Below are 20027 nucleotides of genomic sequence, written 5' to 3'. Positions count from 1 at the left end.
AGATTATACTAGTTCAATGGAAGATGTAGAAATAATTCCTTGTTTTTGCCGCATGTTTAGTAAGCACTGTATATAGAATATATTCCTGCCAATTTTTTTACAGGGTTTTGCCTAATAATAGGGTCGATAAATTAAATAGTGACGCATACCATACTTTCTTTGAGGATTAGGGGAGAGTGGGGCAAGTGAATCATAGGGGGCCAGTGCGTTTCTAGAAATATGTCGAGCAACCGGCATCATAGCACGACAATGATCAGTGTAGTGTACATGTCTATTAGCGCGTATTGTGTCCGCATTTAGCTGAAAATTACTAAAATTAAGGTAAATATTAACATTTTTTAAATTTTGCGTTTTGTTTTATAATATTTTAAGCGACATTAATAAGGATTTTCCCCAATTTAAAGGCATTTTCTTAATATTGTATGAAGTGCATACCATAACTTTATATTTGCTTAATACCGTGTTATGCTTAGAATGTTGCCACATTTATCTGTTGTTTCAAGATTTAAATTTTTATATTTTAAAAAAGATTGGGGTAAGTGAGTCATCCCTGACTATAATCAAATAAGTCATCCTTTTAATAAAGATCGAAAACTTGCAGGAAAAGACTGGGTGAGCTCATTTTTAAATCGTCAGAAAATCCTCTCCATTCGAAGACCTGAAGCAACCCGCATTGCAAGAGTAACAGGATTTTTCAAATCTAGGGTTAATGATTTTTTTCAAAACTTAAAAAACACCTTGCACAAGTTTAATTTTCCGCCGCATCGGATTTTTAACTGTGATGAGACGGGGATTACCTGCATTCAAAAACCGGGAAAAAATTTTAGCTCAAAAGGAAAGAATGCAAGTGGGAAAATTAACTTTTTTAGAGAGAGGAAAAAAACACAACTTTATTAGCTTGTATCAGGGCTACAGGTACGTTTATTCCACCATTTATGGTCTTTCCTCGTATTCGAATGATTCCTGGTTTTTTGAGCGGTTCATCTTCTGGAGCAGTAGGATTTTCTGCTCCATCAGGCTGGATGGATGCTGACCTATTTATCAAATTTTTAAATTATTTTATAGGCTACACCAAAAGAACAACAGATTTTCCAAGTCTACTGATACTAGAAGGACATTCAAGTCATAAGTTCACTAATTCAGTAAACCTGGCTAGAAAATCAGGAGTTTCTATTATAACTTTACCTCCTTACACATTAAATTAGTTGCAACCGCTGGACGTAAGTGTCTTTGGACCATTTAAAACCTATCTGGCAGGAGAAACGGATCACTGGCTTACAAATCATCCAGGCTCTAGGATCACAGAATATGATATGGCTCCTATTATTAAAAATGCGCTTATTAAGGCTTTTACACCAATAAATATTATTAAGGGTTCTGAAAAAACAGGAATCTACCCATATAATCCAGATGTGTTTCAAGACAGTGACTTTGCGCCAGCCGGGAACATTCTTCAAAAGGAATGTAGGACAGAAAACATTAATCCCGTCGAGGGTCCCGTAATAAGTGATGAAGTCTTGTTGAGTAAAGATTATATCCAGAGTACTTCTAAAGAATTAGTAAACAATTTTGAACAAGAGCAACCATCATGTAGCTATGTTTCAGTTACAACTTTAAGCCCAGTTCCAAAACCGTCTCAAAATAAAGAAAATGCCAAATCCAAATCTAGGCGCATAGAAGGATCTAAAATAATAACCAGTTCTTCTTACAAAGATCAATTGGAAGAAAAATAAAAACCAATGAAAGCTAAGCAAGTAAAAAAGAAACTAGACGACAAAGCAGGGTTAAGTACTAGTAATGGAAAAAAATTAAAAGAAGGAATTTCTAAGCAAAAGAAGTAAAGTGCCACGTCAAGAGCAGAAGAGAAACAACACAACATAAAAACAATGCCGGACGAAGAGAAAAACACATTATGCATTTACTGTCATGAGACCTACGAAGACACTTGTTATGAAGAATGGATAATGTGCATGCAATGTGGTGCCTGGTTACATGAGGATTGTTCCGATAATGAGCCAGGTACTAGTAATTATGTTTGTGACAATTGTCGTTGATTAATTAGCATTCGGACTCACCTGCCCCATGTGGGTGGCTCACTTACCCCTATAACTTAGGGCAAGAGAGTCACTTTTTTTTTATTTTAAGTTTGATATTTTTCCAATTTTGAGTTAATGTTTAGTTTATTTTTAAGGTTATGTTAGTTTGAAACCAATTAAACTTGTGTTACAAACGATGAAAGTTTTTTTATTTCTAAAACTTAGTAAGTTATACGCCGCAGAGCCTTAAGGTGTCTCACTTGCCCCATCCTCCGCTACAGTATTTACTATAAGTTCAGAAATTGTCAACATCACCGTTTGATTCGCCGTCGAACAAAAAATATATTCAAATTAGCCCCTCATATCTACTAGCAGTAACTCTATCGTAGTTTTATTGTTGTAATTGTAAGTTTTAATTTGACCTTGGTAGTAGCTTAAACACGATTTTTATAATTTTAAATAAAAAGCGAAAAAACACATAGTCTCGGTCTCAAAATTCATATTATAAAATTAGGTTTTACTTTTTTCGCCTATTTAAAATCATATTGGAGTCTCTTTGAGCGAAATGGACGAATTTTTTCACGATTTTTATAATTTATTTTAAAATTTGTAGCGTGGTTATGTTCAATAACTGCCAAGTGTCATTCGATATTTTTCACTATTTTTCTAACATTCTTAATTCTTAAAAAATATGTCTTGTATTTTCTAAGTCAACAAATTTAAATAGACAAGAAGTTAGTATTGTTTTTCTCACAAATCAAAAAAGAAAGGGAAGCTCATATCGCCAGTATGAATGACACTTAAGCTGTAATATTGGCCTAGTCGCTTCCACATATCACGAGCTTAAGAAATGTCACTGTCAAAGTGATCAGCTGTTCCTTCGTATTGTTTACTGTGGTATTTATTTATTATTTTTTTTTTAATATATACTTTACACCATTTGTTGAAAGTCCAAAGTCCACAGTTCAAGAACAATATATTTATTATAACTCATTATACCAGGAGAAATAAATTGTATCAATCCGCAGTATCATTACGATATATTAAGTTTAGTTTTACCATGTTTTCAAAGATATTTCTATCAAAAAGTGCTCCTTTAAAGAATCTTTTATCAGCTTCAAGTAATTTTTTACACTACTTTAACTAAAAATATGTAAATATTCGTTATAGGTATCTAACATTTATTTAATTTTTAGATACATTAAATAGAAACATGTCGAGTACTATTTCTACTTTCAAACACCTTTCCGTTACTATGCCAAAGGATTATGTTTTCCATGTTGAACTTAATAGACCTGAAAAATTAAATGCCTTTACTTATAACCTATTTTGGTAAGTTTAATTCTTAATATAAGTATTTAAGTAATACCATTAATTTATATGTCTTTGTACTCATAACTAGCAGTAATATTATAAGTTTCCTTTTGGGTCCAAATTTCTTCCCTGATCAGTGAAGTAATTTTTTTCTGATTCAAAATTTAAAAATTTTGATAATTTAAGTGTCTTCAAGGCAAAAACTAGATGAGAGATTCTTACACTTTGTATATATTAAAGATAATACTTTTTAGAATTTCCTTAAAAAGTTTTTACTCTACAAGCTCTATGAATTTGTTCTGAATATCATATCTTTTAGAAATATCTTTTAAAGCTTGGATCTCAAATTAATTATGAATAACTTTTTTTACTGGGATAAATAGCTATTTTTATAGTTTATAAGAAATGGCTAACAAACAATTAAATTCTTATTTAAATGTAGCCAATTTAAATATTAGATCTTTATTGCCAAGTTTTCCGGATTTTCTCAATTTTGTAAACAATAAATATGATATTTTGTGTATAAGTGAAATGTGGCTGAATGAAAATATATTATATTAAGCAGTGCGGTTTCTATGCCAGGTTATAATTTTTTTAGAAAGGATAGATTAGACAGAGTTGGGAGTGGTGTTGGCATCTATGTCAGGTCAATGTTTCAGTGCGAAATTGTAAATATTAATGTTTTTTTTTATTTATTTATTTATTTCAATATATACGGCAGAGCCAGTTTACAAAAACAAAATAGATAATACAAAATACTAGACAATATAGCAATATAAATACAATACTAGAATTACAACAAAAATATATATATACCAAGATAAAACCTCTGAAAAAACAGTCATCAACAGGGCTAAAAACTTAGCACTATCCAAGGAACGTAGGTTAAAGTGTAAGATTATTTATTTTTGATTTGAATTTGATTTGAATGACCGTAAGCTGCCGGAAAATGGATCCAAACTATTTTCATTAAAGAAACGCAAAGTCCTAGTCAGTGGAGAAAAAAACCCATAGTTGGCCGAATGAAAGGGTAAACGAAACATAGAAGAGTTGATCCTTCTTTGACAGGTGTTAAAAGGAATTGCTTCCAAGATGGTAGGACAATGATATAAACCATTTAAGATCTTATAAAACGTTAAAGCATCAGAATAATGCCATGTTAATAATGTAAACTTTGAATTTATGCTCCTAAATGTTAAAATTGGTATACACAATATTGCAATACTTATAATATACAGGCCCCCTAAATCGAAAGCGTTTGAAATTATAAATTTCCTGGAAGAAGTTGTTCCACATGTTTTAGTGACCTATGATTATTCAGTAATTCTCGGAGATCTAAATATTGATATGTTAAATCCTAATTCATTATATTCTATGCTTAACTCTTTTGGATATGTACAATTAATAAATGAACCAACTCGTATAACAAATACTACTGCAACATGCTTAGATCCCATTTTTATCAATACTAAAGATATTTGTCATAAAAGTGGCACCGTTGTTTCAGGTTTAAGTGATCACAATCAAATACCTATCTGCACTTTAAAATTAGTAGTTAAAAGACAAAAACAAAAATTTATAACCATCCGCAATTTTAAACATTTCAATGAGATATATTTTAGGATCGATTTATCACAGATCTACTGGGATAATATTTATTATCTTGAGGACATAAATAAAAAAGTTTGATATTTAGAACAAAATATTAATTATATATTTAATATTCATGCACCCTACAGAACTATAAGAGTCAGTAAAAAGCCAGCTCCCTGGTTGACACCTTATGACTTATTTTAAAGGAACATGATAAGGCTTTGACTAAATACAAAAATCATAAGTGTTTAGAAAATTGGAGATATTACACGGAGTGTCGTAATTTTGCGTTGGCATCAACAAGACGAGAAAAAGCTGCATATCTTGCAGAGTGACAAAACTGGTAAAAAACTTTGGAAAGGTCTAGAAACTTTTAATATTAAAACAACCAAGAATAATAACGAGCTGCTGTTTAATATATCTGATCCAAATCAAATAAATGATTTTTTGTAAGTGTTTTTTATAAATCTGATAAATGTGTAAACAAAATTAACTTTTACTCCAGTAATAAATTTACCGAGGATAATTTTCATTTTTTTTTTTAGTAGACCAAAATACTGTCGAAAAAACTATAAAAAATATTAGGTCCAATGCCTCTGGTGTGGATAGCATAACTCGACGTATGTTACACTTATGTCTCCCTGATATACTGGATCATGTCACTCATATTATAAATTGTTGTTTGGAGGTAGGATATTTTCCTACGGCCTGGCGTGAATCAGTGGTATGTCCGATTCCCAAATCCTCCAGTCCTGAAAGTATTCAAGATTTGCGTCCGATAAGTTTGCTTCCCGTAATCTCCAAAGTTCTCGAAAGAATAGTCTATATGCAGCTGTCATAATTTTTAATGTCAAATAATATCCTCCCTTCCCATCAATCTGGTTTTAGGAAACATCATAGTACAGCTAGTCCACTTCTTAATGTCACCGATAATATCATGCGAGCTCTTGACAAAAAGATTTTAGCCATTATGATAGCCCTTGATTTCTCGAAAGCATTTGATGTCATCGATCATGATTTGCTTGTAGCGAAACTGAAATATTATGGCTGTAGTGAGGTTGTTTTGTTTTTCTTAAAACTTACTTATGGCGTAGAACCCAGAAAGTGAGGGTGAATAATGAATATTCTGCTTCGAAAAACATTATTTCTGGTGTCCCACAAGGGTCGATCCTAGGCCCATTATTATTTCTTATATATACTTCAGATTTACCCGGTCTAGTTGAAGATTCTGAAATACATCAGTATGCTGACACTCAATACATACATTATTTTGACTCTGCTAATTTTGATAACGTGGCTGATACTATTAACGCTGATCTGAACGTAATAAATCAATTTTCAAAAGAGCATAAACTTGTCATTAATCCTAATAAAACAAAAATGGTTTTGTTTTCAAACCGAGGATCACATAAAAATATAATGGAAACTGTTCACATTCAATTGGATAACGAAACTATTTTATTCTCTAATACTGTGAAGGTTCTGGGACTTACAATAGACAATTCTTTAAGGTTTAAGGAACATGTTAATACTCTTCTGCAGAGGTGTTATTTACGCATGCGTATGCTTTATACCAATAAACACATTTTAAATTTTAAAACTAGGAAAAAACTTGTAGTGGCTCTTGTTTTATCTATTCTAAATTACTGCCTTATAGTTTATTATCCTTGCTTAGACCAAATAAATCGTTACCGCCTGCAACGCGTGCAGAATACTTGCTGTAGATTTATTTTTAACCTCAGAAAGTTTGATCATGTATCAGACTCTATATTTCAGTTGAGGTGGTTAACGCTACCTTACCTATTCAAATTCTTCACTTCTACTTTTCTTTATCGATTATATGTTAGTTAAAGACCTGAATATCTTTTTGAAAAGTTAATACCAAGAAACCAGGTTCACACTCGAAATATTAGATACAATATCTTGACCATGCCGCACCATTCCACGGCTCTATTCGAGCGATCTTTTACTTATAATGCCGTTAAGTTTTTTAATACTTATAAACCAATATTTAATACTTCGTTAAATGTGTAGAGGAAATATTATAAGCTTTTGTTTTTAAATCAATCCAAAATATAGTCTATAGTGTTCTAGAAGATAAATACTTTATATATACTTGTTTCTTTTTTCTCCATTTAAACTGTGAATGTTAGGAAGGTTAAGAGTGAAAGAGTAGCTTTAAGCTAATCTTCGCCTTCTTGGCAATGTAGTACTAAGTAATATTGTAAGATTAATTTTGCTTTTTTTTTAATAAAGACATATTATTATTATTATTATTATTATTATTATTATTATCATCTGCATTAATAAGTTTTTTGTATCTGAACTAAGCTATCTGTTATTATTCATAATAGATACTTTATTTCATTTACATGTTCTTTAGAAGATGTTTATGTGTGTTTGCTTTATGCGTTTCTAATTTTTTATGATTTCTAGGGTAATTATTTTATTACATTAACCAGAAAAAAAGTTACCAACAGTACAAAGTTACTACCAGATTTTATTAAAAACTGTATAAATCATATAAAATCTAATCCTTTATTCAAATTCAAAAATCACTTTATTGTTATAAAACTAAAAGTTGTTAACAAAGCTGTAAAAAAAAAAGAAAATAGTGGCAATATTTATAAAACAAAATAAAGAAACATAGGTAAAGATTTTAAAACTTATAAAATACGTACAGTCAGTCAAAATGAAACTCCTACACCCCTTACATTTTATTTATTTGTTTACAAAAATATATTTTTTACTTACATAAAAAAAATAATATATACATTTTATATGATGGACTTTGAAAGACAAATAAAAGTAAAAATATATTTTTCACAAAAAGAAGTTTTAGGAAAAATGAGAAAATTAAATCTACATTCGATTTTACAACTCAAAATAAAACTCGTATACCATTAAAAATATACAGGAAAAAAAACATAAAAAAGAGATTAATATTTTGTTGGTAGTCCTTTATTTTTTATAACATCTGCCAAAGGATTGGGCATTGATCGCACCAATTTTTCACAATATTTGGGTGATATTTTAGACCGTTCTTCTTGAATCACTACTTTTAATTGCTCTTTGTTTGAAATTTCATGGTTTCTTATAGCAACTTTCAAATGTCACCATAAGTTTTCAATGACATTAATATCTGGACTTTGCGGTGGAGTTTAAAGTACTTTTCGGCAGTTATGGAGCAACCGATTCTTTACTTTCTGTGCCTTATGCTTTGGATCATTGTCCTGGTAGAATTTAAATTTTTTTTCAATTCGGAATTTTCGGGCGCTTGCCTTTAAATTCTGCTTAAGTATATCCAAATACATGTTCTGATCCATTATACCCTATATAAAATGTAGATTTCCAGGACCTGCAGCTGACATACACCCCCAGACCATAACTGAACCAGCTCCGTGCTTTACTGTGGCTCATAGATTTTGTTCTTTGAGAGATTCATTGGGCTTTCTCCACACCCGTTGTTGTCCATCTGATCCGAAAATACAAAATTTACTCTCATTTGTAAAAATTACGTCCTTCCAAAATAAAAAATCTTCAGCAAAGCTTAACCTCTTGATTTTATTTACCTTACTGATCCAAGGTTTTCTTCGAGCCACTCTACTATAAATATTATTTTTTTTTAGAAAATTTCTGACTGTTTGAGGATTAACTGTTTTTCGTAAATATTTCTCAATTTTTTTTGCCAACTTCGGTGCAGATATTTTCGGGTTTTCCGCAACTTTCCTGAGGATCCAACGTTCGTCGTATGAATTAAACATTTTTCGAGGGCTTGTCCTTACTATATTTGATATTCTATTTTCACTTTTATAACGATCCACAACTCCTTGCACGGTAGAGTGCGGCCTACAAACCATTTTAGAAATTTGTCGCAATGATTTTCCATCTTTCCAATGTTGTATAATTAATGTTGTATTGCGTTCTACAACGCTTGTTTGTCCACGCTGACGCCCCATATGGTAAAAGAAGGACAAAAAATTAATTAAACTCAATTAAAAATTACACAGGAGTGTTAAAAGTAACAGATGCTCTTAATACCAAGTGCTAACTATAAATAATATTAATGTTATTGAAGAGTAAATAATATGATGTACCGGTTTCATTTTGACCATAGCATTTTCTTATCTCTTAAAGTTTTTTATGCTCAGCATGCATTCTTTGCATATTTTTGCTCAACAACTTTAACATTATATGCGGATTGCAGATATATATAGTTGGAAATATTTTGCACGTTATTTGTACAGAATGTAAAAGAAACCTTAGGTGTACGAGTTTTATTTTGACTGACTGTATATCAAAACTGGTCAGTGAATAACAATATTAAAAATAACATATAAAACAAAACAATATGACTAAAAGGGTCTGTCGTAAAATTCATTCAATGAGTAAAAAGCCTTACTTGGCAAAAATTTCTTTAATTTTTTTCTAAAATTAAGGTCACATTCAGTATTCCTCAAATTAAGAGGTAAATGATTAAAAAGCTTCCTGCCACTGTATACAAAAGAGGCCCTTACCCTCTCATTTCCTGGAATAGGAAAAGGCAGAGAAAATGTGTTACAAAGATTGTACTCAGATGGAGAATTAAGCTCATGTTTGTATTTCTTATGAACAATACAAGCTGTTTTCATTATAAAAAAGGAGGGCAAGGGTAGGATGGAATGTCTCAGGAAAAGATCCCGACAAGAAGTGAGAAAAGGGACACGGCACATATAGAGAATTGCCTTCTTCTAGAATTATCAATTAGAATATATATTAGTTGAATAGAAGTCCATATTTTGTAGGAGAATGCTTATATAAAGATTACAAATAGGGGAAGTCTTTATCTCCAAGAAAAATGCATGCAACAAATGTATTATGCATTTACCTAAGTGACCTACATGCATTTTTCTTGGAGATAAAGACTTCCCCTATTTGTAATCTTTAGAATATATATGTTTACGCCTTTTACCAGTCTCTCATTCAGCCTGCCAAAAGTAGGAGGCAGAGCTATTGGCCTAAAATTTGAATGTTGTAGGCACCTCCCTTGTACAATGGAATCACCAAAGCCCTTTTAAGAGAATAAGGAAAAGATCCAGATGAAAAAGAAATATTGATTACTTTGGAAAGTGAGGTTTGTGGTAATGCAGCAAGTACTCTCACCAAAACTCCATACCACCCACCAGAATTCTTACTCTTTATGTCATGCATGACAGCTTCAATTCATTTGGATCTGTAGGTCCAAGGAAAAATGTTTCAGGGACTTGAATGCTAGTAAGATAAGAGACTGGGTCGACATTACACTGGGGCAAACTCTCAGAGAGACATATAGAAACAGGAGATACCCTGATAATAAGTGTTAATGGACTCAGCTGTTAAGGCTTCAGACACAGACATTGTACACCACCCCTCATGTTGTTAACAATTTTTCAAGTCTCCCTAGATTTGTTGGATGATTGTTCAATTCTTTTAGAGTAATAAAAGTTTTTTGCCAGCTTATAGAGTTTCGCTAAATCCCGCGGTACTTATTAACATAGACCCAAAATGGGCATTACCAATTGCAAATTTTCTAATGTAATGCAATGATCTGAGATTTTTAGCCAAAGTGAGCACTCCTTTAGTCTACCAGGGTTTTCTTTTTTTTTTCTTAATTTTAAGCAAGGCGAAAGCTAAATCAAAAACCTGTACCAACTTAGTGTGAGATTTTAAAAGGGGTACATTACTATTCTTCAACATTAAACTTTCCCAGTCTGCTGCATTACAAAGTTCTTTAAATATAAAAAAGTTTTTTCTAGTGCACAATCTTCCTACCCTATCTATGACCACAGAATGATTTGTGTTTTGCATAAAAGTGCACAACACAGCACATTACAAATAACCTTTGTGTTACCATAAGTTGAGCAAACAGTCTAAAAGTGTTTCTGACTGAGCTGTTATATAGGTGGGCCGATCCACGTGCACAGTAAGATTAGAAGATTTAAACATCCCACTCAAAGCCAAGCTAGTCTCAGAAGAACCAGAGTCCAGAAAATCCACATTTAGGTCACCAGTGAGGCATTGATTGATATTTCACTCAAATTACATTCTAACTTGTCAATAAATACCTTAACATTTGCAGGAGACCTGTAGAAGCTTAGGATGTACAAGTTAATTTTCTTGCAGTATACAATCGAAAATTCACAAACCTTTTCATCCAAAAAAGAATTAAACTTATCAACATTAACAAAACGAAAGTTATTATAAAAGTCATTTCTGCACATTATCAGTGTTTCACCATGATTATCCTGACTGCAAGAAATGATGGACACCAAAATATATTTAACATGTTAATGACCAGCCCTAATATTTGAAACTTTACTCCTGGCCCAGAGTATTATTTTTCTAAATCTTGGTAAAAGACCGTTTCATAACATTCTTTTTTAAGAAATAAGTTGTTGGAGTTTTTATTAACATAGAAATTTAAAACATGTGCACCAATTTGGGACACACAGTCTAAGCAGGAGAAAAAACAAAGTTAAGTTTACCACAGACCATGTGTACCATATTGGCCCACACTCAAAAATGTTTCTTTTACATTTGATTTTGCTAAAACAAACTAGTGATTCTCATTGTAAAAATAACATAATATTTCATACATAGAAAAAATACAATTATTAACCAGTATCACTCTTAATGGAAGAAATATGGATTTCAAAAAAACATTTTTCACACATATGTATATATAACACTTGCAGAGCATGCAGGGCAAAAAGAATATAATTTTATTTGCATTTTTCATAGCTGATTGGCGTCCTCTTTCTGCAAACTTTTTAAAACAAATTGAACACCCTCATCAAGCATCCTATTCCTCTAAAACCTGTTGCAATTGTATGTTATTTTTGGGTTAGTTATCCACCAAATGTTCTTTCTAGTTACTTGCAATTTAAAACTTAAAAATATGACATTTATTATTTATTATTATTTATCACATTTATTATTATTGTCACATTTGCAATTTTAAACTTAAAAATGTAATGATAAACTGTTAATGGTATTGGTATAAAATTCTCTAATAAATTTAAAAGTTCCTAATTTCTTTATTTGCTATGAAAAATAAAATAAAAACATTACAACAATCTCAACCCAAGGCAATTTTTTGTTTCCCAGGGACCAGAGCAACCGGACAATAGATATAAAAAGCACGTAGCTGCATATCCGTTAGACCCACACCACTTGGAACATTACAATTACACCAATATGGTGCACATGGTCGTTAACGTGTTAAGATATTCTTCAAAATAATATTTGCAGAACAGCACTTTTTCGATAACAAAAAAAAAACAATTTTTATAATGCACGCCATTTTTAAGAGCCAAATCTGTTATTTCTCAAACCATTTGAGTGATGTCAATAAATATTTAGACTATTTCTATAATACTCTTGATATTATTTGTAATAAATCTATTCTAAAATAAAATAGATCGAATAAAAAGCTGCACTGCTGATAGAGTTGATGGAATTTTTAAATCTATGTATCTTAATGACATTGATGTAGATTGTAGAAAGTTTCACCACATGAGATATTTTCCTAACAAACTAATTACAAAAGCTGAAAATATAAAAGCTTTAAAAAAGATAAATGGTAATAAAGCTATAGAAGTAATAAATCTATATTCAGATAACATTCCTTTGTAAATCTTAAAGTGTTGCAGTGAGTATTTGTTAGTCTCTTGAATTTTTATCTAACTTTATCTTAAACACTATTTTTAAATCTGGGTCTAGACAACCAATAAATAATTTAATTTTGTCTACTACAATAGTTGTAGTGTTTTTATTATATGTTCAAAAGCAACATGCCTAGTAAAGTAGCCATTAACAGTCTGTTAGAAACTTAATAAAATTATTTTTATATAATACTAGTTTCCAGTTTTTCCGTTTGTGTAGATTTCAAATTTTCATTTTTCGCCAGTATTGTTTTCCAAATTGGTTTTGCATCATCATGCTAAATGAAACATCAAATAAAATAAATTACAAACTAAGATATGCTAAATTATTGTTTTTAAATTAAAATAATTCACTTTGTGTTAAGATAATGACTGTTGTGCTCAGACAAATACAAAACAAATTATGTTTTCAAATTGAGAGATTATTTTTTTTCATTATAAATTTGTGTTATACTTTACTGCTTTTAGTATATATATCAACGTTATTACTTGTTGTAAACATGTATGTAGCTGTATATAAAACCAAGTTTGCACATATTTTAAAAGCAAATGTTTCTATGGGATTTGAGAAATTTGACATAAAAAAGGTTTCTATAAATAAACCAGGAACATTTACTCGGTATTTCTTACAACAAAAACTGTCATTTCAAGAGGCTTACATGCGAAAGCAACTTTTAATGATTTTATAATATTAATCAATTTTTTAACAATTAAAAAAAAAAGAAACTAATAGCTCACCATGAAACTAACAGCAGTAAGTGAGGTTTAAGTTTCATAAGGTAGGAGTTTTTTCTCTTTCTTCATAATTTCCTTTTTGTAAATGCTAATTTTCAGTTTAATTATATGATTATGTAAGGTAGATTCTTAAACATAAAGAATTTTGGCAATAAAGAATATGCATCTTTGATGCTGCTTGATTCATTCCACTCTGTAACTTTTAACTATTAAGCTCAAGCTATAGCAGACATGCTGATCATTAAACCAAGTTTAGTTATTATTATAATTGCTTTTTTCTTAAAAATTATATTTCCTTTTAGTGAAGTGCAACAATGCTTTGAAGAACTTAGTGACAATGAAGACTGTAGGGTTGTAGTATTAAGTGGAGCTGGAAGGTTCTTTACTGCAGGTTAGTTGAATGTAAAGTTTATTGCAGATTTTGATATCGTAAGGATCCTTTATGGAAATTAAAGGGTTGGACTTACAAGACATTGCTCAAAACATGATGGGAAGAATTGGTGCCATCGAAGGAGATTTAGTCAGGAAAGCTAAACTTTTTATGCCAGTTATTAGGAAGTATCAAGCAAGTATGTCGTCATTGGAGCTCTGTAAAAAACCTGTCATAGCTGCAATACATAGTGGTTGTTTGGGATTGGGCGTTGATTTAGTTACTGCAGCTGATATGAGGTTATGTACGAAAGAAGCATATTTTGAAATTAAAGAGGTAAGATATTGGAGTTATTAATAATAATAATTTGGATTTATTATAAGAAAACGTTTTTTTATGGAAAATGTATTTTTCCTAAGGAATTTTTTCAAAAATTTAAATGGTGAACATTTGTGCGAAAAGTAATTTTGTGGTATAAATACGGAGGAGGCCGATATTTAATAATTTTGTAAAATGATAAACTGGCATACAAATCTTGTCTATTAACATATTTAGCCATTTAGGATTTTTAAGCTTATGTGATACATTAAGACTTAATTTTTTAATTCCATAAAAAAAATAATACAATCATTTTGCATTTTCTAATCCTATATGAGTCTTGACCATCCAGACAGGGCCCATACACCATATAATAATGATTGAAATGTACCAATTTTAGAGAATCTCACGACTCGCGTATGATATTTTGATCGAGTTAATGGCCATGAGGGTAAATGGCATTTAAAGCACTATGCGACTTCTTAAGAGTATTTGATACATAATTTGAAAACTCTTAGAACTCTCAACAACTTAAAAAGCTTCATTCGCAATAGATAACGAAAATTCATTGAAAATATTGTTTATTTGGACTTTATTCATAAAAAGAATAACTACAGATTGCTTTCTTAGCACTTAATCTTAGTTAAAGCTAAATATGTTAAAATGATAGTTAGTTAAATATGTTAAAATGAAACCATTGATCTGTGTATCATCTGCACATAAATGATACTGTATTTAAGGTATTGAAGAAAATATAATGTATAAACACAGTAGTAAACATAATATGCTTTCCGGAGGGACACCATTACGCACTGAGAAAAAATGCTAATCTAATTTATCCCTTGAGATCTATTATTGAAAAATATTTAATGTAAAATTTTTGCATTAATTGAAAATCAATAACGATAATAAAATCGATAACAATGCTATCAACGTTAACAAACTAAGTCAGTAATCTTATTATTATCGCATGCATGAAAAATATGAAAGAAATCATTTAGATAATGTTTGCACAATTTTAGATTGATATAGGATTAGCAGCAGATATCGGTACTTTACAAAGGCTGCCCAAGGTTATAGGTTCAGATTCTTTGGCAAGGGAGCTTTGCTACACATGTAGGAAATTTCCAGCACCTGAAGCCCTCAGTAGTGGCTTGGTGTCAAAAGTCTATGATAACAAAGAAGAGTAAGTAATTGATCTTTTCTGATTTGAAATGAACGGACGAGTAAAAATAAAACAAATCTTACCCACGTTCCTCTAACCTATATTTTAATCTAAGTTTTTAATTCTCATGTTGTATATTTTTAAAAGGACTTGATATAACTTATCATACTTTATTATAAAATTTTTCCATAGATTTCTAAAATTGTTTTAAACTGGTGATACTTTTGAAACCAAAATTTTAGTTAATAATTAAAACTTTAAATATCAAGTGGTAGTAGGTCTTTAAGATTTTAATTGATAAGAAAATAAAAAACAAAAATTTAGGTATTTATTTACTTTGGGACGAAAATAACGAATATGAAGCATGCTTAAGATTATTCATTATTATTTTTTAGTATGCTAGAAATGTAGCTCTGCCGAAAATAAATTATTTTTATGAATTAAAGTTCGATTCCGTCATCAAATATCTATTCAACTGAGTCAAAAATCTACCGTTTTGACATCGCGTAAAATAATTCGAGGGTGATGTTGCCATACAATTGTCTTGGAAATTAACAGAACATTTAAGATGTGTAATTAATAAGGGAATTAGTTCAGAATAAGAAATAACAATAGAATCTGCTGATATTGCGATACATGTAGAGAACTATTATGCAATTTTCTTTAATCAATATTGGTTTATTATTAATGATATTAATAGTTTCTTATTGTTGATTATAACGGGACTAATGATAGAGAAAACTCACATTATTAACTAAACTTCCTAAAAGCATAGCGTGATTGATATTTGTTTGGCTCGAGAAGAAAGATATTGGCATCGTTTTAAAATAAAATCTCCTAAATTAAATTTTGTTTAACAGAAAAAGTTAAAAAAATAAAACTTTTAAATCAAATGCGAAATAAACTTAGATCAAACATAAACTGACAATAGCTAAATAATAAAGATATAATAATAGATAAATAATCCATTAACGCCGGCGAAAAAGTGAAAAACATTGTCTAAGCTTATTATTGATCAAATAATATTAATAATAATAATAATAATAATAATAATAATAATAATAATAATAATAATAATAATAATAATAATAATAATAATAATGTTTATTTCGAAAAAATAATAATACCAAGTAACCAAGAATACAATTGGAAACACAATTAACTACTAAGTTGGTGCGTGTTCCCATTCAAAACATATAGATATATCAAGTTCAGACAACATAACATCTAATATTATTTGAACAGTATAGTGATTACAAGCTAGCAACAATTAACATTAGCCAAACAATTGCTCAATATTAATATGAATTATCCAAGTTTTTATTGTATACTTGATTCTGGCATAAGGTTTATTTCTCAAATCAAGAGGCATCATATTGTAAATTTTTGGAGCTGTATAAATTAACGATCTTTTAGTAAAAGTAAAATTTATTTTAGGAAAGGATAGAGGATAACTTTGAAACCTGGTTGCCAAAGGCAATACTGGTCTACTTTTAGCTATTTTATTATTACAAAGATTTACCAACTGTATTCTTACAAACTTTGCATAAAATCGGCGGAGACATTTTGCGTTTAACGTTAACGTTTCATTTTTGAAGATCTCTAAAGTAAAAATGCGATGTCGAGATCAAATCAATACAATGGAGCCAAGAATTTTCAAACACTTGGATTAATTCTATTGATCATTAACAATGGTAACAATTGATTTTAAATAAAACAGTATTACGCGAAGAGTAATTTATAATACGTCGCGTAATTTTAAGACTGTGGAACTGTTAATTTTCTACAACTTTTGATGTAAAACACAACACAATTAGATTTATATAACACACGAAAATATAGCAAACACTGAAGAGTGATTAAAAGTACGTCCGAACCATGGAATTTATTGAACTACGAATGAATATATGTATGTTTTTAACATCTGTTATGCGTTTGAAAAAAAAATCTTCAAATTGAACCTTCCAAACTCATGTGCCAACTTCAAAAACAATCAAATATTTTCGTTTAGATTTTACAACTTTTAAGCATGGAGATACTGTGTCTTTTTTGCAGCTATATTATCATCCATATTATATTAGTATATTATATTATCCATTTTATAGCCTGTTCTTTTTATTAATCGAGAATTACCTTTGAAATTAGTGAAATTGGCAGGAAATTACTAAATTTAATAAAGAAATTCATGACAATTCCAGAAACTAGTGAGCAATTAGGGGAATTAGTATTAAGAGAAAAAATAAAAATCCTAAGTCTCGGCCTCAAAATATTTTTTATGTCCCGAAGGTTACATGTTTCGCTTAAAATAAAGCATCATCAAACCTTATAAACTAGTAATATCTCTCACGAGATGACCTGCTTTGTACTCTAGTAGTCTTTTTATTGTTACTTGTAGAAGCCAAATATTAAGCGACTGCAAAAAAATATATTGAACTTTGCCGCCCTCAGAGGCGTGCCGTTAAAATAAAACGGGTGGGTAATATAATAAAGTTATCTTCATAGTTTCAATTCAGTTTTTTTTATAATAGTTTTACTAACAAAATTAACTTCAATTGCTTTGATCTGACGGAATTTTTATCAATTCTAAATATGTTTTTGGTTTTGAACAGATTTATAATTGATACTATTCAAATGTATTATTGTAAAGCTTACATGAGTTGTTCAAACGTTATACAATGTTTTAAGTTAGGGACATAAGGTTTAATTTAAAATACAATATTGTGGGGGTGAGAGCAATAAATTTATGAGAGAAAAAGGATAATAAAAATGAACATACCATTGGCTGGTTGATTCCTTTCGCCTATATACTTGGGCTGCCCGTCACTCCCGCTACCGGCCGTTATTTTCGATAATCGGCAAGATTTTACGGGATTAGTTACTTAATTTGAGTACTAGTGAAGCATATATTCAACTGCTTCGAATACATGAAAATGGTTCCCTTTTAAGTGCTTGTCCACTCCTCTCACGTCTGGTTCCTCGTTCATTTTTAGGAGGGAAATGAGGAATTTTGGTGTTAGCGAGCAGACATATTTTTAGATATAGGGGTCATTTAAAATTTACTTGAGAGTGAAGTGAGATTAATATAAGTATTTAAATAATTACTGCAAGTAATGCTAATGCCATTACTGAAGATACCGCCCGCTTAAAATGTGAATTTTACAATTAACATACAAACCCCAAAACAAAAAAATTTAAATTTATCACTTATTTTGAAATAAGAACATTAATTAAAATATAATAAAAATAATAATAAAAATTTAATAAGAGTGTAATAAGAAAAATTAATTGACTGGTAGAGGACATAGTTTATTCACTGGGCGAATAAAAGTTCCCTTACTAGTTTTTAATGTGACAACTCTTGTGATGCCATCGCGACCGGGATATGCGTGAGTAACTCGACCCAAAGACCATTTATAGGGCGAGTGTTAGGAAATGTCCTGGAGTTAAAACCTTAAAATCATTTGGATCCGAGCTTTGAGGGCATAAGGGGCGAGAGTTAAGAACACCTTCTATTTGAATGAGTACGGTATTAAGTTCTTCAAATGTGAGTGTTTGCAAACCAATTACACGAACAAGGTGTGTTTTTACTGATTTGACACCTGCTTCCCACAAACCTCCGAAATTTGGAGCATAGGGTGGATTAAAATGCCATTCAATTTTTTCTTCTTGTGAGGCGAGAGGCATAAAAGAACTAATTTCTTTCCATGCACAGGTAAAGTTTCTTCCCTGATCGCTATAAATGTGGTTCACCCTACCTCTCCGAGCAATAAAACGACGCAAGGCCGCCAAAAATGCAGCACTTGACATGTCTGAAGCAAGCTCTATATGCAGAGCCTTAGTTGCCATACATATAAAAAGACAAACATATGCCTTTAAAACCTTAGTACCTCTAACACGGCTTGTGGTTATAGAGAAGGGTCCGGCGTAATCAACACCAACATGAGCAAAGGCCTTTACTGCTGTTAGACGACTAGGGGGTAAGTCACCCATGAGAGGTTGAACTGGCGTAGGGTTAGAGCGAAAACAATTATGACATTTAGAAATTATTCGACGAATGGTACGTTTTGGAGCCATAATCCAATATTTTTGGGAGAGAATATATTGAAGAGTTTGCAAGCCAGGGTGTAACATAATTTTATGAGTATATTCTATAATTAAATCCGTTAAACGATTATTGGAAGGTAAGAAAATTGGATGTTTTTTATCAAAATCAATTTGGCTATATTTAATACGGCCGCCAACGCGTAAAATATCTCTTTTATCGAGAAATGGTGTGAGTTTGCGAAATACTTTTGTTAAAATTTTATTAGATTTAAGAGCGTGTATTTCAACTGAAAAACATTCACGTTGAACAAACTTTATGAGGAGGAGCAAGGATTCTTCCAATTCAAAAAATGAAAACATTCCATATTTGCGATTTGAGGGTTGAGTTTTAAAATTATCAATAAATCTCTTTAAGTAACAAACAGTGTTTTGAATCTTTGTCAGAGAAGAAAATCGATTAATTATTAGTGCAAAGAAAGAAGAAGTCTCAAATGCCGATAAGCATTGAATGCGACATTCTTCGGAGGGTTCGAAAAGTTCAAAATTGCTTGTTGGCCAATTAGAATGAGGTTGAGTAAGCCAAGGGGGCCCCGCCCGCCATAAGTTATTGGTAAGTAAATCCAAGGGAAAAAGACCTCTGGAACCTGGGTCAGCCGGGTTATCCTCTGAAATAACATGATGTCATTTAGAGGGAAAAAAAATTAATTCTTGGATATGAGCAACTCTATTTGCGACAGAGGTTGTCCATTTTCGTGGCTCATTTTTTATCT

The 20027-nt window shown here is 30.8% G+C and overlaps 1 protein-coding gene across 1 annotated transcript in view; it reads left to right on the top strand.

The window, feature by feature from the left end:
- The first annotated feature begins 2979 nt into the window (after nucleotides 1-2979).
- LOC126734513 (delta(3,5)-Delta(2,4)-dienoyl-CoA isomerase, mitochondrial) overlaps nucleotides 2980-20027 on the top strand; it is a 21803-nt gene continuing 4755 nt past the window's right edge. The window contains exons 1-5 of the mRNA XM_050438182.1: nucleotides 2980-3157; nucleotides 3233-3368; nucleotides 13663-13751; nucleotides 13816-14066; nucleotides 15071-15234. Of these exons, the coding sequence (XP_050294139.1) occupies nucleotides 3097-3157; nucleotides 3233-3368; nucleotides 13663-13751; nucleotides 13816-14066; nucleotides 15071-15234 (701 nt within the window). The 5' untranslated portion in view covers nucleotides 2980-3096. The remainder of the gene's footprint in view (nucleotides 3158-3232; nucleotides 3369-13662; nucleotides 13752-13815; nucleotides 14067-15070; nucleotides 15235-20027) is intronic.

The sequence above is a fragment of the Anthonomus grandis genome, chromosome 1 (assembly GCF_022605725.1).
Source record: "Anthonomus grandis grandis chromosome 1, icAntGran1.3, whole genome shotgun sequence".
NCBI classification, from domain to species: Eukaryota; Metazoa; Arthropoda; class Insecta; order Coleoptera; family Curculionidae; genus Anthonomus; species Anthonomus grandis.
This window is presented reverse-complemented; position numbering and strand designations above follow the sequence as displayed.